This window comes from Pongo pygmaeus, chromosome 1 (genome assembly GCF_028885625.2).
Source record: "Pongo pygmaeus isolate AG05252 chromosome 1, NHGRI_mPonPyg2-v2.0_pri, whole genome shotgun sequence".
Taxonomy (NCBI): domain Eukaryota; kingdom Metazoa; phylum Chordata; class Mammalia; order Primates; family Hominidae; genus Pongo; species Pongo pygmaeus.
In genome coordinates this window covers 33543232-33567079 of record NC_072373.2, presented here as the reverse complement: position 1 = coordinate 33567079, position 23848 = coordinate 33543232, and the positions used below count along the sequence as shown (strand labels likewise).

Below are 23848 nucleotides of genomic sequence, written 5' to 3'. Positions count from 1 at the left end.
TGCTGAATATATTGGGGAGATGGGCGTTGTGGATATGAAAGTCCAATTTTCTTACCATCTGCTCAGAGATTTTCACTTCTCTGTGACTGGGAACTATCTTTTCCTCATATTTGAGTTCTGGGATATTGCTGTGATAATCTCAGTTCCGTACATTTGTTTCTGTTTTCTGTGGAGAAGAGTGAAGCCAACTTGCTTCTATGTCATCATTTTGGAACTAGAAGTTCTTTACACATATTTTGGTACATGAATTCATCAAGTGTTCAGACATTCTAGTTGTGCTTATTTCCTTTTAATTATGTCGTATTGTCAGCAGAATTATTATTCTACTACTGTTACTACTACAGTAGCACAATAGTATATTGTGCCACCCCCACAGTTGTCATCACTTTCTTCTTTATTTATTTTTAGAGATGGGATCTTGCTATGTTGCTCAGGCTGGACTCAAACTCCTGAGCTCAAGCAATCCTGACTCAGCCTCCCAACTAGTTAGGATTACAGGTGCTTTTCACCCTCCCAAGATCTCATCACTTCCAATTGTCCCTTGAAGTACAAAATACCATTGAAGATACAAAGGAGTGTAGGGAAAATAATTTGCTATCACTTACCTTTATACAGGTGAATATCAAAATGATACAAGTCAGATCAAATTTTTATGAAGACAGGTTCACATTACTATTCTTTAACATTTCATTCTAATATTTTATCCCAATTTTTTCAAAACATTTTTCTTTGACCAGAGAAAAGAAATCTTCATACACTCTAAGATATTAACCTAAATTGTTATGGATTAAATAGCTCTAGATTCTCTGATTATCTTTACACAGGCTTTTTTTCTAATCAATTTGGTCATTTTTGTCAATCATTTATGTAACACTCACATTCTTCAATATTATTCCAGATCATGGTTATCAAAAATGATCAGAACACTTTCAACAAAGACTAAATAAATGTAATATGACAAATTTAATTCTTTGCTTTCAAGTCAAGTCATTGAATATTTAATTATCCTACTGAGATGCTTATTATAAATTGTAGTAGGTAAAAAGACAAAATGAAAAACCCACATTCTTTTAATAAAAAAGGACACATATTTCCCTCCTTTTGTCCCTGGAGGAAAATGTGGTGAGGAGATCTTGGGACAGCTTGACAGGGAAGTCTTAAATTTAGCAGTCTAGATGAGCATAGAAAATAAAGCTTGCTTCTCAGTTAGAGAATTCTGGTGGCCAGAGATTGGCCAGAGTTGTTCTGCAATGAAAGGTTAAGCCTAGAATACCACAATATCAATCTATAGCATGGCATAGATGGATGAGTTTCTCAAGAGCCAAGTGGATGCCTTGCAAGATGGCTAGGCTTGAGCTACCTTGAAGCTACATTGCCCAGGACAGTGGCCTTCTGGCATGAGGAAACTCCAGCAGGAAGAGTCTTTGGAATGTTCTGCTCTTTTGGCACCACAGTGATCAGCTATAGAGGGCAACACTTGTGTGAGGGAATTTGGCTATTCAAAGATTCTCATGAGGACCTCTCAAGAAAAACATACAATTGCCCAAGAAAGCATCACTTGCCAATGGAGAGCTGTGATTGTCAACCAGTGATGGCAGTGAAGTAATAACATTGGGAGGGAACATATTTGGATAAAATGGAATAGAAAAGAAAGAGTAGGAGGGAAGAAAAGAGCAAGCTACAATTAGGCCTGAGCTTTAGAAATGTAGAATCTTTGAACTGGATGCGAAGCTAATATTTTGATGGTGATGGAATGGACTTTTTAATACTTGCTCATGAATCTTAATGATCAAAGTGAGACTCATAACTAAAAATAATTGGAAAGCCATAAGATGTTCCTGAGGGGTATTTGAGAATTGAGGGAAGGATAGCCAAAACAGTGTGTTTAAGGCAGTAAGTAGCAGGTGAAAAGTAAAGGATATTTTTTTCTGTTTGTATCTAATTGGATTAAGACAGCTCCATAAAATGGTTATATAAACTTAGACGATGAAAACACGAACCAGGGTGGCAGTGGCGGAAATGGAGAAGACTAACATATATAAGAAGATGCTCCAAAAGAAAATGTACTAAAATCAACGTTTAATAAACTCAGGGGATTAAAAATACTTCAAAGATATATGTCCTTGATAATATGCAGGATGGTGGTGCATTTGCAGAAGTAGGTGTTGGAAAAGATGATGAGTTAGATAAGAATTAACTTGTGAGTCTCATGGTTATGGAAGTGATGGGTGAATATCATGACATAAAATCAATAGGCAAGTGGATATGTGGGATTAGAGTTTAGGAAGAAAACAGGGCCAGAGATCTTTGAGACATCAGTATGGCTTAAAATTGCAAGACTGAACTACCTGAGCAAGGTAGGGAGTCTAATTCCTGAGGACACCCAGAATGCATAAGTGGGTTTTTAATGGAACCAATAAAAACAAAACAAAACAATGAATGTTCAGAGAACCAGGGACAAAGTTGCAGTTGAGGGCTAAAGTGAATTAGGAGGAAGAACTGGATTTTGCTGAAAGGTACTCAAAGGCTACTTCAGCGACTGAGCTGTTTCTGTGGGAGCTACAAGAGGTAAATAAGTTAGGAGGAGTTTGGGAAGAAGAGGGAGGTAAGGAAATGAAAATAGTGATAGCAGAGCCACAAGAATAAGCCCAATATTCTCTTTTCTATATATTCTGTCTATCTATTCTGTTTACATTCTATATTCTGACTCTATTCTATTAAGGTCTCCTTAAACAGAATGTGATAATCAGAGCTCATGGCCATCAAATGAGTAATATTTCCTAAAAGCCATGGTGACCATAAGGCTATTGATTGGATCTGTACAAATTGCACTAAGTGTACTCCAAATTCTCTCTTTCAAGGTTCTACCCATATCCTTTAAAGATTTAAGCAGACAATTTTAGTCCATATTAAAAATAGTCTACAATTGCCCATATCAGTAAGCGAGTTTGGTATACAGGTGAAAAAAAGTGATTTGACATTCTGTGTCCTTCAGACCAACACTCTCCCTATTAAAGCAAACAAACAGAAATGTGGCCTTAATTTTTTCTTTTAATGTTAAATAATTAAATTAAATGTAAAATATTAATTTTTTCTTTTAATTTTACGAAACTGTAAAATCATTACTTCAGTTGAAGCTATCATTCACTGAGAAAAGTTGGGCAGAAAAAATCAAGGATAGAAGAGATTTCCTGATATCTAACGTCATAGCATAAAAAGTATATCATAGCATGCTTCATAAAATTTGGCGAGGAAAAAAGGAGAATCCTTTCTCTCCACAAGCTCTGACCTCTTGAACCATACTTAACCCCACATTAAGTAATTTAAAAATATAGGGGGATGCTGGGTGCTGTGTGGCTCACATCTGTAATAGCAGCAATTTGGGAGGCCAAGGTGGGAGGATGACTTGAGCCCAAGAGTTCAAAAGACCAGCCTGGGTGACACAGTGAGACCCCATTTCTACAAAATAATTTTTAAAATATATTAGCTGGGTGTGGTGGCATATGCCTATTGTCCCAGCTACTCAGGAGGCTGAGGAAGGATTGCTTGAGCCTGGAAGGTCAAGGCTGCAGTGAACTGCACTCCAGCTTGGGTGACAGAACGAGATCCTGTCTCAGCAACAACAACAAAAAAAGAAAAAAATATATAGAGATTCATTAATGATGATAGTGGTTTAGCATTCATTTAGAGACATCTCACCTATGCCGTTATCAGAAAGATTTCTGCAAAGTTTGTGTGTAAGAATATCATTGATCTCATTCAGCATCTAGAAGCAAATCTTAAAACAATTATTTGTGAGTGCTACAAAGACTTTATACCTCACACTCCTCATCAATAACACATCCCCAGACTGATTTGGATGTGAAAAAACTGCCATGGTTCCAATTAAAGACATTAAAAGACATGATCTGAGTTCTTTCTCTACTTTCCCTTGAGCCTTATGCCTGGAAATGATGCATTTTGGAATACTAACAGTATTGTAATAAAACATCTTTCTTGTTTGTGTTATTTTCTTAGTTTCTCCATTTATGGGGAATAAATAACTAAACTTCATAGTCAGCCCAGTACCCAGTGAAGCTGTCAGCTGCAGTGTTTGTCATATTTCAATCAAAGCCAGACCCAGCCAGTTATCTTCATCCAGGTCAGTCTCTACATTCTCGAGGACCAGAATTAATGAATTAGCTATTGATTAAATTCCACTCTAGCAAATCCACCAAGACAAATAAATGAACTACCCAGGGCACATGTAGGCCATGGCCAGACATGTCCGGGCTATCGATCAGTAGTTAGTATTCTTTTGGGATATAGAAGGAGCTGATGATAATATGACAATTATGGAAAATGCAATGTAGAAACAGGGCTTGTTTCTGAAGCAGCAGCTTATAAAACTAGAAGGGTCCATTTGATCCTTCTATATTTGTGTGCTATGGCATCCTTGGTTTATATATAAGAGGAAAAACATGCATAAGGGCTTGTACTGCTGAAGATGTAGTCAAAAACAAGGCATAAGTTAAGGCCAAAGACAAAGAAGAGTTGGTACACTCCACGCATATAATCAAACAGGCTGGTATGCTATCTGTATGTTATTGAAATATATGAAAGTTAAATTTTACTGACTTCTGAATTTCACCAAAAATAAACAAAGAATCTAAGAAATGTATGGCTTCTTAGAAACCAAATTATTTTAAATGCTACAGAAGTAGACCCGGCTGCTGATGTTTTTCTGGAAGGATTTCACATTTCATTTTGCATGTTGCTAATATAAAAGATTTTTTAAAACCAAAATAGAAACATAACTAACAAGTGTACATTGCCAGAAGTATAATGAAATTACACAAACAATATCACGCACACAGGAGGCTAACTGTTTTGGTGTTGGTATAATTTTGATTAATGGCTTGGCAGCCTATACTTGCTCATTAGAGTCTTGCCTTTGGAAAATGTTACTCTGCTACTATGGATCATTTTAAGAAAGGAAAGATTTTACATGCCAATATTTGGTTATGAATGATTTCTATCAAGTTTTTGCTAGGCTTCTGACTTGGAGGAAAAAAGGAAACTTGCCAAAGGCATTGGAAGAAAGAAAACTGTGGTGGAGGGGGACTTCCCATGCAGGCCAATATGGAATAAGCCTATTACAGCTTATCTCTCCCACTGATTACAACTCAAAATCTGCACAAATTATAAAAAGTAACTACCTGAGGACTCTGAAAAGTTAACAATAGCAGGCTGATCAGGAGGGGAGACAAAACTTTAAGAATGAATGTTACAGGGTGAGTTTCCCGTTTTTTCTCCCCCTCCTTTACTTCCCATCTTTAACCCAAGGGCAGTATCAGTGTGAAACTGTGAACTAGGGAAGCAAAATCCTAGAGAAAGTAAATTTTTTCCAGCTAGAGTATCTAGAACAAAATGCCTTGCAAGCCAGAGACTATAGGGAAAACCCCCATTTTTGTTTTGTTTTATTTTGTTTTGTCTTCTTTCTGCTGGGCCCTGCTCTGAGGATGATTAGAGCCAAGGAGCTGCACTGTCGCAGCTGTGGCCAAATTGGAATCTAAAGCCCCATGGGGGGGAGGGGGGAAAATCTTTCTGTCCCGAGAAATCAGGAAATGGGGCCTCTATAGTCCAAAGAATGTGGGGGAAGTCCTTGTTATTTTTTTTTCTCGAATTCCTCATTGCCTAAGAACAACTCTAGTTATGCAAATTTGGAGGCAGGCTGGGAGGCAAACATTTCAAAAGAAATCATATCATTCTAGCCAAAAATCCAGGGAAGGAAGTCCAAAGGAGCTGGAAAGATGGGGGACATTTCAGAGAGAAGAAAGCTAGAAGCTAATTTTATGAATGAACCAACGCAAGTCCTGACTCAACTCCAAGCTGCACATTTATGGTTGCCTCACATGCATAGCCTATGCAAGCAGCACAGTGAAGATTTTGAGATCAGAACTATTACATAATTCTACAGCGAAATCCCAAGTTAGCCATTGTGCAGACACAGAGTAGTAAAGCAAAGTTCATAGCTTTGCTATGCTACTTTATGAAAAAATAGGAACTGACTGTAGTCACTGGCAAAGAAAAACAGAATTTGAAGTCTGAAGCTAACCAGTTGGTAACCTGCTGAAAAAAGTAAATAAGAACTCTAACTTTCTTCAAAGGATTTTAACAGGAGTCAGATTTTTATAACCTAATATTCAAAATGTGAAGGAATCAATCTAAAAATCACCCAGAATTACACTAAGCAATTGAAAGCTGGAGTGGCTATATTAATATTAGACAAAATAAACTTAAGAACAAGGAAATTATCAGGAAGTAAAAGGGCTTATCACATAATGATAAAAGAGCCAGTTTATCAAGACATTAACAATCCTAAACATGTATGCACTTAATAATAAAACATCAAAATACATGAATGAAAGACTAATAGATCTGAAGAAGAAATAGATAAAGCCACAATTACATTTGGAGACTTCAACACCATTCTCACAATAACTGATAAAACAAGCAGGCAGAAAATCAGTAAGTATATAGATGATCTGAACACCATTATCACTCAACTTGACCTAATTGACATTTACAAAACACTCTACCTGACAACAGCAGACTGTACCTTCTCCTCAAGTGCACATCCATTCACTAAGATAGATCATATTCTGGGCCCCAAAAAAACTGTAACTAATTTAAAAGAATTGAAATTCTAAAATTATGTTCTTAGATCATAATAGAATTAAACTAGAAACTCAGATAGAAACTTATCTGAAAAATCCCCAAATACTTGGAAATTAATCAATCCCCTTGTAAATAATCCATGGGTTAAAGAAGTCTCAAGAGAAATTAAAATATATTTTGAACAAATGAAGTGCAATGCAACATTTCAAAATTTGTGAGCTTTATACCGAAGCAGGACTGAGAGGAAAGAAGAAAGGTCTCAAATCAATAATGAAAGTTTTCATCTTTAAGAAACTAGAGAAGGAATAGCAAAGCAAGAGGGAAGAAAATAATAGAGAGCAGAAATCACTGAAATGGAAAATAGAAAACAATATAGACGATATAGAAAATAAATAAAGCCAAAAATCGTTCTTTAAAAAGATCTACAAAATTGATAAAACTCTAGGCTGAATAGAAAAACAGGGGGCACTTACTACCAATATCAGAAATGAAAGAACACAAATCAGTTCCAACAAATTGTTGTTTGTAGTACAAACATACTACAAACAACTTCCTGCTAATAAATTTGACAAATTTGATTAAATTAACCTATTTTCTGCACCCACAAGATTACAAAACTCACTGGAGAATAAATTGCCAAATATCATACATTATTAAGAGAATTGAATTCCAAGTTAAAAAGCCTTCCATCAAAGAAGAACTCCAGGCAAATATGGGTTTCACTGGTGAATTTTACCAAGATTTAAGAAATAATAACACTTTTATACAATCTCTTCCACAAAATAGAAAAGAAGGAAATGCTTCCCAAGTTAGTATGAGACCAGAAATTACCATGATACCTAATCCAGGCAAAGGTATCACAAGAAAATCAAACACAGTCCAATATATTTTATGAACACAGATGAACATTTTCTATAAGATAATAGTATACTGCATCCCCCAATATATGAAGAAGAAAATATATCACAACTGAGTTGTAGTTATCCAGAGAATACAGACTAGTTCAATAATTTAAAATCAGTAAATATGATCGATCATAGTACAAATTTAAAAAGTCAAAAAAGCATTCGACAAAATTCCATGTCCGTTTATAATGAAAACTGTCAGCAAATTAAAAATAAAAAGTAAGTTCTTCAACCTGATAAAAGGCATGGCCAAAAATTTCATACATAACATCACATCTAAGGGTAAAAGACTGAAACTTTTCTTTCAAAGACTGGGAACAAGTCAAGGATATGCTCTTATCACGTTATTAAACTATCCAGTGCAATAAGGTAGGAAAAAGAAATAAAAGACATACTGATTGGAAATGAAAAAAATAAACAGTTTATCTTTGTAGAAGATCTATATAGACTAGGGAATTACAAAAAAGCTCTTAAGACTTATAAGGAGTTTAGCACGGTTGCTGGATGTAAGCTCACTATTCCAAAACTAATTGTGTTTCTACACACTAGCAACAAACAATTGGATTTGAACTTGTTTTAAAGAAACATTAATAATAGCACCCCCCAAATAAATAATTAGGTATAAATTTAATAAAGTATGTGCAGTTTTTGCATACTTGATTATATAAAACACTGATAAAATAAAGGAAAGAAGAGGCAAATAAATGAGCAACAGTGTGTTCTTGAATCAGAACATTTGATATTGTTAAGATGTCAATTCTCTACCAATTGATCCACAAATTCAATGCAGTTTTAATCAAAATCACATGTTTTGTAGGTATCAATGACCTGTTTCTGAAATTTATATGGACAAGCAAAGTAGTGAGAAAGGCCAAAATGATTTTTATAAAGGTCAAAGTTGGAGGACTCATACAATGTGATTTGACAGCTTACTATAGAGCTGTAGTAATCAAGATTGTGTGATATTGGTATAGACATACATATTGATAAACTGAACAGAAAAGAGAGTCCAAAAATGGCTTACAAAATGTGTTTAAATTGATTTTTGACAAAAATCTAAAAATATTCAATAAAGAAAAGATAATCCTTCCAAAAATTTTGTTGAAACTATTAAATACTTATATGCCAAAAAAAATTAACCTTGACCCATGCCTGTGTATACAAAAATTAACACAAAACCAATCATAGCCATAAATTCAACATGTAAACATATAAATGTTCTAGGAAATAGACAAGAGAAAGTCTCTGTGACCTTGACTCAGGCAAAGAGTTCTTAGATAAAATACCAGATGCACAAACCATGAAGGAAAAAGGAACAAATCTAACTCTCTTGAAAGTTAAAACTCTTTCTCTTAAAAACACACAAATAAGATAATTGAAGACAAATTATAGGGTAGAGAAAAAATATTTGTAAATCAAATATGTGACAAAAAACTCAAATCCAAAATATATTTTTAAAATTCTCAAAACTCAAAAAATAACAAAACAAAGAATCTAATTAACAAATTAGCAAAAGATTTGGAGATACCATTTCCCAGAGTAAACAAATGCCAAAGTGCATGCAAAAAGCAATTGCAAAGCTTATCAGTATCATTAGTCATTAGGGAAAATGTAATTTAAGACCATAATAACACACCGCAAACATCTATTAAAATGACTATTTAAAAAATAAGAGGAAAACACCTCTTATTATCTCAAGTTCTAGCAAAAATGTAGAGCAACTTGAGCTCTCATACAATGCTAGTAGGCATGAAAGATGTTACAGTCCTTTTGTAAATCAGTCTAGCAGTTTCTTTATGACTCAGCAATCCAACTCCTGGGTATTTACCCAAATGAAATGAAAATATATGTTCACAGAAAAACCTGTATATAGATGTTTTATAGCAACTTTAATCATGGTCACGGAGAACTGAAAACTATCCAAACTGTGCACAAACTGTAGAACTTTCATATAATGAAATCTTACTCAGCAACAAAAACTGACAACTACTAGTATGTATACAACTGCTAGTATGTATACAATAAGATGGACAAATCTTAAATGCATTATGCTAAGTGAAAGAAAGCATTTGAATGGCTACATATTATATGATCCATTTACATGACAATATGGAAAAGGCAGAATTATACAGTCCAAAACATGGCAGTGTTTGCTTTTAGTCATATTGTTGGTATCCAGGGAATCTTTTGATCTGCACAATAGTACATTGGTTCTGGGATATTTTCTTGTCTTTTTTTTTTTTTTTAATTTCTCCCTCTTTTCCTTTGGTTCTCTTTCGAAGCTCTTATTATTCAAATATTAGACTTCCTGGATGCTCTCTATTGTTTTTTCTTTCTCTCTCTCTCTCTCTTAAATCTTTGTGTTTCATTGCATTTTCAGAGACATTCCCTTGAACTTTCTTCAAAATTTCAATTCAGCTTTTCACCCTTTTAATTTCTCCTTGTTGGTTATTTATTTATTTTTTTAAGTATGCTGGTTTTGTTTTATGGTTAGAGAATCTTCTTTTATCTGTCTAAGGCTATAATTTTTTTTCCTCACCTGCATTGTCTCTGAATCTATTTTATCATGTCTTTTGTTTATTTTGGTCCCCTTTTTATCTTTAAGAGTGATGCACTGAAAAAAAAAAAAAAAAAAAAAAAAAAAAAAACGACTAAAAGCTTTATAGGTAGGTGAGCCTTGTTGATTGGCATACTTCCCTACTGGGTGACCAGAGGACAAGTTGTTTTTACTGTTAGGGATCCCTATATGCTATTATCTAGAGGTATTTTATTTGAGATCATTCTTTTTTTTCTAGAAAAGAATGTTCAGTTTCCTATCTGGAGGTGTTTATGGCTTGTCTACTTGCTTTTGAGGGCAGAACTGGGAAACTTAGCCAAAAATCCACCATTCAGGTTGTAGTCTCACTTTATCACTGTTTTTACTTCTGCGTCTCATCTCAGCTCCCCTCTGCCTAGTAGCCCTCAGTTTCTCCAGAGAATAAATGTCTAATCTCCTGGTCGGTGGACTTTGTCATGTGGGGGAAGAGAAATAGACCCCTGGATGAACAGCAAAGATGCAAGAGATCTGGGATTCCAAACACTTATTTGTTAACAGTTGTGTCTCACCCCATGATTTCAGCTTTAAACCTTACCCTCTCTCCTCCTCTTTACATCCTTAAAACTTCTAAGTGCTCAGCCTCTCCAGTTCTCTGTGGAAAAAACAGTTTGTTTCCTGTCATTATTGTCTTTTGTCAACCAGTATTTTGGTTGTAAATTTCTCGTTAGTTGATGCAGTCTCTTCCTAGTCTCAATGGTCTTTACATTTCGGTATGATTTTGCAGTGGCTGGTACCGGTTGTGCCTTTCCATGTTCAGCACTTCCTTCAGGAGCTCTTTTAGGGCAGGCCTGGTGGTGACAAAATCTCTCAGCATTTGCTTGTCTGTAAAGTATTTTATTTCTCCTTCTCTTATGAAGCTTAGTTTGGCAGGATATGAAATTCTGGGTTGAAAATTCTTTTCTTTAAGAATGTTGAATATTGGCCCCCACTCTCTTCTGGCTTGTAGGGTTTCTGCCGAGAGATCCGCTGTTAGTCTGATGGGCTTCCCTTTGATGGTAACCCGACCTTTCTCTCTGGCTGCCCTTAACATTTTTTCCTTCATTTCAACTTTGGTGAATCTGACAATTATGTGTCTTGGAGTTGCTCTTCTCGAGGAGTATCTTTGTGGCGTTCTCTGTATTTCCTGAATCTGAATGTTGGCCTGCCTTGCTAGATTGGGGAAGTTCTCCTGGATAATATCCTGCAGAGTGTTTTCCAACTTGTTTCCATTCTCCCCGTCACTTTCAGGTACACCAATCAGACGTAGATTTGGTCTTTTCACATAGTCCCACATTTCTTGGAGGCTTTGCTCGTTTCTTTTTATTCTTTTTTCTCTAAACTTCCCTTCTCGCTTCATTTCATTCATTTCATCTTCCAGGGCTGATACCCTTTCTTCCATTTGATCGCATCGGCTCCTGAGGCTTCTGCATTCTTCACGTAGTTCTCGAGCCTTGGTTTTCAGCTCCATCAGCTCCTTTAAGCACTTCTCTGTATTGGTTATTCTAGTTATACATTCTTCTAAATTTTTTTCAAAGTTTTCAACTTCTTTGCCTTTGGTTTGAATATCCTCCCGTAGCTCGGAGTAATTTGATCGTCTGAAGCCTTCTTCTCTCAGCTCGTCAAAGTCATTCTCCGTCCAGCTTTGTTCCGTTGCTGGTGAGGAACTGCGTTCCTTTGGAGGAGGAGAGGTACTCTGGTTTTTAGAGTTTCCAGTTTTTCTGCTCTGTTTTTTCCCCATCTTTGTGGTTTTATCTACTTTTGGTCTTTGATGATGGTGATGTACAGATGGGTTTTTGGTGTGGATGTCCTTTCTGTTAGTTTTCCTTCTAACAGACAGAACCCTCAGCTGCAGGTCTGTTGGAGTACGTGGCCGGCCGTGTGAGGTGTCAGTCTGCCCCTGCTGGGGGGTGCCTCCCAGTTAGGCTGCTCGGGGGTCAGGGGTCAGGGACCCACTTGAGGAGGCAGTCAGCCCGTTCTCAGATCTCCAGCTGCGTGCTGGGAGAACCACTGCTCTCCTCAAAGCTGTCAGACAGGGACATTTAAGTCTGCAGAGGTTACTGCTTTTTGTTTGTCTGTGCCCCGCCCGCAGAGGTGGAGCCTACAGAGGCAGGCAGGCCTCCTTGAGCTGTGGTGGGCTCCACCCAGTTCAAGCTTCCAGGCTGCTTTGTTTACCTAAGCGAGCCTGGGCAATGGCGGCGCCCCTCCTCCAGCCTCGCTGCCGACTTGCTGTTTGATCTCAGACTGCTGTGCTAGCAATCAGCGAGACTCCGTGGGCGTAGGACCCTCTGAGCCAGGTGCGGGCTATACTCTCCTGGGGCACCGTTTCCTAAGCCCGTCGGAAAAGCACAGTATTTGGGTGGGAGTGGCCCGATTTTCCAGGTGCCGTCTGTCACCCCTGGAAGGGGAACTCCCTGACCCCTTGTGCTTCCCGAGTGAGGCAATGCCTCGCCCCTGCTTCGGCTGGCGCAAGGTGCGCTCACCCACTGACCTGCGCCCACTGTCTGGCACTCCCTAGTGAGATGAACACGGTACCTCAGATGGAAATGCAGAAATCACCCGTCTTCTGCGTGGCTCGCGCTGGGAGCTGTAGACCGGAGCTGTTCCTATTCGGCCATCTTGGCTCCTCCCCCGGTTGTAAATTTCTCTACTGTATTAAATCATTTGCTTCTTTTTGACAAATATTGCTTACAAAATTGTGTTGCAATCTCTTTTCTGTTGTTGTCTCCTCTCTCACTTTCCTTGTTCTTGTTGTATAATACTCTTTTTAATGTTTCTGTCATCAATTTAATGTATTTGGATACAAGCAATTTTTAATAGCAACTAAAAATATTTGTCCTCTGTTATTATGTGCAATAATCTTCTTAAAGGAAAAAAAAAACCTAGAGACACAGTCACATTTGTTCCATTTCTTATAAAGCTTAGATGTTATTTTTAGTTATAAATAAATATGTAACATGAGGCATATTCTGTTATGTCATTCACATGGGCTTGAGTCATGGGTATGCCAGCAGACAAGAATTTGAAAACATCCACCCACCTAACTATAATTCTTCCTTGAGCTTTTCAAGACTGACCTCAAATGTCACATCTTCCATGATGCCTTCACTGATAATTCTGGGTAAAGTTTGCTATTTTTCTCTTTATGTTCTTCTTGCACATCCAAAGCTCTTATTATAGTGTTTTTCACATTGTTCTATAAACATTTATTTAGGGGAGTATCTTCCACAGTGGACTGGAACTTTGCAAATTTAGAATCATGTCTTATGCTCTTTTGTATTACTTTTGCCTTCTATATATATATATATATGTGTATATATATACACATATATATATATGCCATTCTCCTGCCTCAGCCTCCCGAGTAGCTGGGACTACAGGCGCCCACCACCACACCAGGCTAATTTTTTGTATTTTTAGTAGACACAGGGTTTCACTGTGTTAGCCAGGACGGTCTTGATCTCCTGACCTCATGATCCGCCCGCCTCGGCCTCCCAAAGTGCTGGGATTACAGGTGTGAGCCACCGCGCCCGACCTTGCCTTCTATATTATTATAGCCACAGATGTGTTTGCTAAAAGAATAAAGGTCTCTAATGCCCATTTAATACGACTATTTCCGCCCTGCATAGTAGATAATACTGTGAATAGGTTGGGGGATATCTGTTGGGGGGATTATAAACTAATTAGTATGCCAAAAATTAGATCAGTATCTATCATGTGTTTGATAGAAGATATACTCAAGGAGACGAGATATGATTGTAGCCATGAACAGCTAACAGTATAGTTAGTTGGATTTTTCTAATTATTTTAACCATTGGTTGCCAAAACCAGTACTAATTTTTTAACCGATTTAAGATCTAGAAATTTCAACATGTCATAGAGGAATCCTTCAGAATTGAAACATTAACAATAGACTGATTATTTCAGTGTGTGTATGTGTCTGTGTGTGTGTGTGTGTGTTGTTTGTATGTGTAAGTGAAGGGTGATTTATTTGGCTTGAGCAAAAAGTATAATGTGAAAGCACTAAGATTTCTTTTCCCAGCCTCAACTTGATACAAACGGATGAACAATTTACCATCTTATTTTCAGCTTTGGAAACAATACCAAATATTATTATTATTGTTGTTGTTACTAATTATGAATTATAAAGAGACTCACTTTCAAACTATGGTCATTTCTCAGCAACAAAACAATAAAGAAAAATAAAGTGATTCTACCAAGAAGCTGACAAAATTGGTAATGGTTATCTAAACATTATCTGCCCTATTAATTTTACAGATTTCTAGCTTTAGGGCACTCTGATGTATATAAATCAATTTTTTTCAAAAAGATTAAGTTAGAAGGTAGTCATTACAATTAAGCTTGTATTATGCTTCACAAAAGGATTCACTAAAGGACACATTCAAATAAGGAGACATGTATTTCAAGTATTTGCTTACAGGTTACTAAATAAGAAATCTGAGGTTGGGCAATCAGGGAAATTAAAGATTAAATGTCATTGGATGTCCAGTGAAGATTAACATCTGTGAAATAATTTCAAAAATTTGATTTACACACATACTTACAATAACCCATTAAATGAGATTGTCATGGCTTAGAGGATACTTTTGATTTTTATTTTCATTTCTTCTGATCAGAGTTTCTTAGATTTAACTGACACAAAATTTTGTACCTTGAAGTGATGCCACGAATTGTGGGTGTTGGTATATCACTTGGAGTACCTTCCACAGTGGTGATATGGGTTCCATTGCTTTTCACACAGGCATATATTGTGCAGACTTCAACCTGCAAACATTAGTTTAGAAAAAATAAATGCAACCATTTTTGAAATACTTACTAACAATAGTCTGAATCCCACCTTCCCTCATTTCACATGAATCTCTTGTATTTCTCTATAGCCTCTTGAGGTTTAATCAATATTCATTTTTGATGTTAACTGACTCCAAAGGAATGAGCTCAGAGGAAGGTACAGAATTGGGATCAAGATAATTGATTTAGTAATGGGAATGATGATGTTTACTCTCTGGTTGCAACTGTTCAGAAAGAGAAAGATACATTAATCTACTCAGAGCATAGTCAAGGAATGGAAGATGCCCAAGTGACAGTTTGCAAGCGTAATAAGTTATCACTGCTTACTGTTCTGTAAATCTATAACTAAGTAGTGTAATGATGGTATCTTCTGGAAGTCTTGACACTGTAAAACAAATAGCCTAAATGCTAATCTCTAATGGAAGAAAAATGAGGCCTAGAGAAGCCTTCCAATATGGCTGAGCTATTTTATATCCATTTGTTCCAGATGCAATTGTATTTTTACCTTAATCACAGCAGAAAATCATCATTCATCCCTTTAATTCTGCCACCTAATCTGAATAAAAACTGAGGAGGGTGGAATAACCGAAGATTAGAAATGGGTTTCACCAAGTATTAGTAACACAAAAGGAATGTGTCAACCAAGAGGGAGGAGAGAGAAATGAATATACAAAAGATTGGGAACATCTACAAAGCGATATCATTCTGCTCTCAATTAAAGGATAAACCAAACAGAAACGTATTTTTACAGTGCTAATTTACTTTAAGTATCTAATACATAAAGTGAGAAGGCAAGCTAGGTACTGATTAATCTTAAACATTAATTCCGAGCTTTCATGTGAAACAGTTCTCTGATTGTTCCTTTGGTGGTTGAGGAAAGGCAAATGGGATTCTTGTATTTACTAGATATGCTATTTTATTCATAGGGTACCTAAATGTTAGTTGAGGCATATGTTCATAATGCTGTATGAGTTGTGTTACTTATTGATGCCATATAGTCTTTTGAGGTATTAATAGTGGATATTTAAACACTATCAAGGGCCTACATTCTGAGCATGTCCAATTAAATCTGAAATAAAGGCAGAAGAACTTAAAATATAATGCTGTAATATAATTAATGAAAAGGAACTTTATGTATATTGGAAAAATTTGATTCTATGATACATAATGAGATAACTCAGAATCAATTCAACTGAATTTATTATGTATCTAATATGTGCCAAATATTATAATGGATATTTGCACAAATAATTGTATTGATTCCTCATAACTCCATTTAAACAAATTTGCAGAGAAGCCAGGGAATATTGTCAAGCTGGTAAGATTTGGGATATCTGAGTTGTTCTCCACTGTACCCTACTGGATTCTCATCTAAATGTTAAACATAACTTTAAGCTCTAAACTACTTAGATATATTCAAATGTTTCTCCAGAAAACATTTCTTTTGATTCATTGGTCAAAGGAAAATGACCAATGACTACTGCTTGTAGCCAGATGATTATATATGTTTTAACCTCAAATGTTAGAGAAATGTGCCAATATTTTTTTATTCTTACTAATGTTAACATTCCAAGTCTCCATTTTGGGACCTATTTCTAGTGCTAAAACTATATTGTATAACACGTGAATGAAACACAAATATAAAGCTTACTATATTTATACTAAAAAGAGGTAAAACTGAATAAAAATGAAATTATTATTTCTTTGTAAAAGGGACATATAAAGGGATTATTCAAAAAGTAGATACTTGGCTGGGTGCAGTGGCTCACACCTGTAATCCCAGCACTTTGGGAAGCTTAGGCAGGCGGATCACCTGAGGTCAGGAGTTTGATACCAGCCTGGTCAACATGGTGAAACCCTGTCTCTATTGAAAATACACACAAAAGAATAACCTGGTGTGGTGGTGGGCACCTGGAATCCTAGGTACTTGGGAGGCTGAGGCACGAGAATCGCTTGATTCCAGGAGGCAGAGGTTGCAGTGAGCCGAGATCGTGCCAATGCACTCCAACCTGGGTGACAAGAGTGAGACTCTGTCTCAAAAAAAAAAAAATAGATACTTGAGTGTGTTATGTGCTTTAAAATCAATAGCTATTTTACAGATGGGGTTAGCATAGAGAGCCTTAATTCTAAAGTATTAGGCATTCCAATTAAATGCTTATTTTAAATGAAACTAAATCACCTTTGACATCATAATGAAAATCACTGAAATTTGATGTTCAAATTTCTAGAAATGCAACAGCTATATCAAGTACAGTATTCTTGGACTGCGAAAAGCTTCACAAAAAATATAGTAATCAGGAATAAGAACATCTTAGGCACTAATAACAAAATTCTATTATTGGATTCTACTTTGGTCTTTTGTGTCTTCATCTGTTTCCACTCTCCTCAGGCTACCAGAAGAGGAGGCTTTATACCTACTGGCTTGAGTTATTTATACCTGACTCAAACCGGTAGTGGTATAAATAAAGCCTTTTCCATAGAATAGGCCTTAAACACTTTTAAACGTTAACTCTTGATCCAGAGTCAGAAAGCTGAGCTGCACATGCACACAGTGTTCTCACTTCTAGGTTGTGTGTTTCAAGTCTTGGTAAAGCAAATGAATAAGGTGCCTTTTGAAAACTCAGCTTTCCTGAACACTGGTCAAAAGAAGACAATAAGGCAAATCCTCCATCACCTTCCTGTGTTAGCCTTTTTTATATAGCTATATTTCTAATTTATTTGGAGCATGATTTCTATTTTATAATTTGGCCTATGGTCTACCTGCATACATGGACTCACCATAAGAATCATGAACATGAACATCAGTCCACATATTCCATGCTAAGACAACTCAGGTAGGTTATGGGAATCATGGTGTGCAATGAAAACAAACCACTGCTTAAGAAAATCAGAGAGGACACAAATGGAAAAACATTCCATGCTCATGGATAGGAAGAATAAATATCATGAAAATGGCCATATTGCCCAAAGTAATTAATAGATTCAATGATATTCCCATTAAACTACCAATGACATTCTTCACAAAATTAGAAAAAACTACTTTAAAGTTCATATGGAACCAAAAAAGAGCCTGTATAGCCAAGACAATCATAAGCAAAAAGAACAAAGCTGGAGGCATCACACTACCTGACTTTAGACTATACTACAAGTCTACAGTAACCAAAACATCATGGTACTGGTACAAAAATAGACACATGGACCAATGGAATGGAATAGAGATCTCAGAAATAAGACTGCACATTTACCACTATCTGATCTTCGACAAACCTGACGAAAACAAGCAGTGGGGAAAGGATTCCCTATTTAATAAATGGTACTGGAAAAACTGGCTAGCCATATGCAGAAAATTGAAACTGGATCCCGTCCTTACATCTTATACAAAAAGTAATTCAAGATGGATTAAAGACTTAAATGTAAAACCCCAAACTATAAAAATCCTAGAAGAAAACCTAGGCAATACCATTCAGGACATAGGCACAGGCAAACATTTCATGACAAAAACGTCAAAAACAATTGCAACAAAAGCAAAAATTGACAAATGGGATCTAATTAAACTAAAGAGCTTCTGCATAGCAAAAGAAACTATCATCAGAGTGAACAGGCAACCTACAGAATGGGAGAAAATTTTTGCAATCTATCCATCTGACAAAAGTTTAATATCTAGAGTCTACAAGAAACTTAAACAAATTTGCAAGAAAAAAACAACCCCATCAAAAAAAGTGGGCAAAGGACATGAACAGACACATCTCCAAAGAAGAATTTATGCAGCCAACAAACATACAAAAAAGAGCTCAACATAACTGATCATTAGAGAAATGCACATCAAAACCACAATGAGATACCATTTCATGCCAGTCAGAATGGTGATTATTATAAAGTCAAGAAACAACAGATGCTGGTGAAGCTGTGGAGAAATAGAAAGGCTTTTACACTGTTGGTGGGTAGGTAAATTAGTTCAACCATTGTGAAAGACAGTGTGGTGGGTCCTCAAAGACCTAGAACCAGAAACACCATTAGACCCAGCCATCCCATTACTGGGTATATACCCAAAGAAATATAAATCATTCTATTATAAAGATACATGCACATATATGTTCATTGCAGCACTATTAACAATAGCAATGACATGGAATCAACCCAAATGTCCATCAATTATAGACTGGATAAAGAAAATGTGGTACATGTACACCATGGAACACCATGCAGCCATAAAAAGGAATGAGATCATGTCCTTTACAGGGACATAGATGGAGCTGGAAGCCATTATCCTCAGCAAACTAACACAGGAACAGAAAAGCAAACATCATATGTTCTCACTTATAAGTAGGAGCTGTACAGTGAGAACACATGGACACAGGGAGGGGAACAACACACACTGGGGCCTGTTGGGGGGGCATCGGCGGAGGGAGAACATCCGAATAAATAGCTGGTAATTCATGTGCAGATTAATACCTGGTAGATGGGTTGATAGGTGCAGCAAACCACCATGGCATATGTTTACCTATGTAACAAACCAACATGTCCTGAACACGTATCCAGGAACTTAAAATAAAATACATTTAAATGAAAAAAAAAGAAAAATAATTAATGTACCTTTCTTCTTTATTCAAAGATATTTTTATTTGGTTTCCTTAGGAAGCTAGGTCTATGAGTCACAGTAGGGGAGACTAAAGTGTTGGTTGTAGCCAGATGATTATATGTCTTAACCTCAAATGTCAGGAAAAGGAGATGGAAACCTGAATGACGTAGTACTATTAAATGGATAGAACCAGTAAAAAGTTTCTGTGGTCAAATAAAATTTCTGTGCTTAATATCTTCTGAAAATTATCTTACGAAGCTCTTATGAATTTTAGAAGTAGCATAGTTCATTAAAAAATTTAGTAAATTTCAAGCTTTCTCTAAATGTAGGGTTTCTGAAATACTCTGATTTTTTTTTTTTATCACTCGTTTGCACATTTAGCCTTGTTATCTTTTATGGCTTGGCACTCCAACAAGATTTCCAATTCCATGAAGATAAGTTCCTGGTTTTATATGCCTTAGTATTCCCTATACTTTTTCTACTTTTAAGGCCAGTAGCCCCTGAAGAAGTCTATGAATTTGACTTCAAGTGATCAGTGCACTTTCTGAAATTATGTGTTAAATTTTGTCATACAAGTGCATAAATATTTTTCTAAGGCAGAGTACACTGACTTCATAAGATTCTCAAAGAAGTCCAAGGGCAAAAAATTTTAAACACAATTGCTCTCACATATGCAGAGAACATTGAACATTTTTTGAGTGATGAATAAATATATTTATTTCATCTTCAGATAAAACCTTTTAATATTTTTTGTCTGGTATATTTTTTATGTATGTCTTCCTGTTGCATTCAGAATCACAGAATGCTAGAGGTGGCTAGAATGTTTTAAGTCATCTAGTCCATTGCCCTTACAAAAGAGGAAATTGACACCAAGTGAAGTTTCATAACTTCTCTGGAGATATTAAATTAGTAAATAGGAGAAATGGGAAGAGAAAAAAACATCTCCACATTTACAAACCGATTCTGATTCTGATTTCAGTAAAAGATCCTGGGAAAAGGTAAAGTGCCCAACAAGATTTATTTAGAATACATGATTAGTTTCATTTTGCGAGTGAGAATTTCATCACCATCCTCATCACCATCGTTTTCCATATTATCAGTATCTTCTCTCCAGAGACTCACATTTGCCTACAGCACACAGATTTAATTCTGATCAATTTCCCTTCTCTCTTTTCCCTTCCCCACCAAAGAAATAATCTGTAACCAAGACAGAAGATATCCACTTGAAGACATAGCCTGGCATGTTTTATTTAACATATCCATAAGCCTAACCATCAAAAAACAATGTTCTAACCTGAATGTCATAGATAGTGAAGGGAGACAGGTCTCTCAGAATAAATGACCCAGGCACATTCATTCCAGTCTTGTAGAGCTTATTATTTACATAGATGGAATACTCAGTGACAATGCCATTTGGGTTTGAAGGAGATGTCCAGATGACACGTACAGCTGTACTGTTGATGATGACAACCTCTGGAGGAAGCATGCCCTGAGGCTCTAGAATTAAAGGAAGAAACTGAATAAACTCCAGCTGTCTCTGAAAAAGCACATGTTAAGCTAAATGCAGATTAGTATTTAGGTTTAGCAAAGGGTTCCTTGCTTATCTGCTTTTTGCTGATGAAGTTATCACAGTCTGTAGTCCTCTGTAAATTGGCTTATTATACTCTCAGTTAGAAACCATAGGAATTGGTGGTAAAATGCTTTATACCACCAGCATAGTGCTAATCTTCAATACTATGTGACCAGTGGGATATGATGATAAATTATTCACCCATCTGCACCACTAACACTTATCTATTTTTTGTCTTTTTCCCATCCTTTCACTCTATACCTTCAAGGTGCAGGGGAGGGAGGGAAGGAAATAAAATTTGCTCCTTAAGCAAAAAATAAAACTCTAATACAATGAGGCTGGTGGAACGTGAAAAAACATTTGATGTTACTAGCTTGTAACTCAAGCAATATGAAGCAATAATGCAATATTGTCATTATGTAAATGATTTTGAATGTTGATTACCATAGGTAATGATGAAATCTAACATAAGAAAAAAACTTGCTTAGTGTTAAATTGCATAATTATTCAAGCATGTCAGAAATAACTATGCAAAGACCTATTTTTATCATAAGAACCCATCTTAACTAGTTGAAGAATTGTCCTTGTGATCTACCCTATTTTATAAACAAAAGGTGCCGACCTTTGGCACCACAAAGGGAAATGGGTTCCACACTTAAAGAGCTCTGCTAATGACCTGGAACACTTGCTTGGGAGGTAATGATATTATAATGTTTATAATGAGACTTTATAAAGCCAAAAAGATTAGAAAGACCATTCCAAACACATTTCAGATTCACAAGTTGCTTCCCTTGCTTCCTCCCCCTTGCTAACTGGCTTAGAAGTGAGTCACAGGCAATTTTTCTCAGTGGCTGAACTTCCACCTACCATTTCTGGTGACTCAGGGAGGGCTCTCACTGTGTTTGGCTGTCGTTTTGAAAAACATACTGCTTCTGAGGGCAAATCTTAAAAAAAATGTTTCTAAATGTCGCCATTTATTGATGTGAACTCAGCTCTAAAATAAGTATACACTGAAAAGAACAGGAACAAACTGGGCTAATATCTCATTAGTAGAGCTTGTGCTTCTGTCTCAATGGGACTGCTTATTGATCTGCTACTGACGACAGTGAGCACTTAAGCATTTTAGCCTCCACCCCCTTCCCTCCTACACCGGAAATTTTATAATGGAGGGATGCCTGATCTCAACCCCGGCAAGAATCAATCAATTTCATTCGCATCTCTGAGGCAAATATCCTTTAGAATCTGGACTCACCCCCATCGCAAGTGGTTGCATGAAGTCCTGCACTGTTGATGCTGTGGACTCCATTGAAGACAGAGATAAAGATCCAATACTCTGTGTTTGGCTTTAGGTGGCCAATGACATGAGAGTTTACATCTGGCAAGATTTTTAGAGAGTCGTTTGAGGTAGCAGAACTCCAAAAAAGTGTGTAATATTCAACTTCACCTTGTAGGTCTTGAACAGCTGTCAACAATAAATGCAGGACATGGTGAATGTAGCTGAGGGTTTCAGGGGGAAAAATAAATTCTATCCTTAGCTTTCTAGAATGAGAAAAAAAGAAGCTTAAAGAGACTTTGTTTTGGAAATGTTAAAAAAAGCTTATGAGATCTCCTTTTTGGTGGTGCTGGTGGTGATAGTTTTTATTTTATTTATTTATTTTTGAGACAGAGTCTCTCTCTGTCACTCAGGCTGGAGTGCAGTGCTGCAATCTTGGCTCACTGCAGCCTTGACGTCTTGAGCTTGAGTGATCCTCATGCTTCAGCCTTCCAAGTATCTGGGACTACAAGCTCAGGCCATCACACTAGTTAATTTTTATCAGTGTTTTGTAGACACAGGGTCTTGCTATGTTTCCCAGGCTGGCCTCAAATTTCTGGCCTCAAGTGATTCTCCCACCTCAGCCTCCCAAAGTGTTGGGATTACAGGTATGAACAACTGCACCTGGGCAATTTTTATTTTTTAATAATTTGTGTTTTTTCCCAATCCCATAATTAATTGCAGTCATATAGGAATATGAGTCTTATAAAAGTCTCATCTTTTTAATTTCCTTTAAATATTTTAATTTTGCTACTTATAATTACTCAACGAATCATCAGAACTTTGATATAACACTTAGGAAAGGAAACTAAGATGAAAATAAAAGTATACAATACATGGAACAACTTTTGCTCATAAGTAACATAATCCTAGAGAGAAGACTAGGCTAATACAAATAAGGGCATTTCCTGACACAGATCCTGGAGACATTTTTTTAACTTGCTAACGACGTTTGCTAACTGATACCTAGAAGGATGCTTAGAAAGATATCCTTTTATATACATTGTCAATGTAGCAGGGCCACTTAGGATGCTCCCCTTAAAGACTGGCTCAGGATAATACTTAAATTTTTATCAGGGCTCTCATCCTTCTCTTCTAGTTCAATGTGTTTCTATAATGTAGAGAAGCCCTTAAAAGATACCAAAATCAATCACTAACTGTCTTGCAAATATAACTCATCACTTCTTCAACCCTTATCCTTTCAAAGACCAGTCTATTATTTTTTCTCCTCTTCCTCCCAATTTATCCATTCTTTTCCTTAGGCTCTGCTTCTCATTATCTGCCCACAACAATTCTTTAACAAGAGAACATGAAAACAGCCATATTTTCTTAGGTAGGAAGTATTATGCTGCTCTACTTACATCAGTATTATTTTCAGAGACTTTTAAGCAGAAACAATTACCTTCGTTTGTTAGGATGGGGGTGGAGTGTTGGCTTACAA

General features: G+C 36.4%; 1 protein-coding gene across 1 annotated transcript in view; it reads right to left on the bottom strand.

Annotated features, from left to right (window-relative positions):
* USH2A (usherin) overlaps positions 1 to 23848 on the bottom strand; it is a 793063-nt gene that overhangs the window by 201532 nt on the left and 567683 nt on the right. Inside the window, exons 44-46 of the mRNA XM_054484303.2 lie at positions 22348 to 22557; positions 20820 to 21022; positions 14810 to 14922 (exon numbers count right to left, since the gene is read on the bottom strand). Coding sequence (XP_054340278.1) covers positions 14810 to 14922; positions 20820 to 21022; positions 22348 to 22557 — 526 coding nt within the window. The remainder of the gene's footprint in view (positions 1 to 14809; positions 14923 to 20819; positions 21023 to 22347; positions 22558 to 23848) is intronic.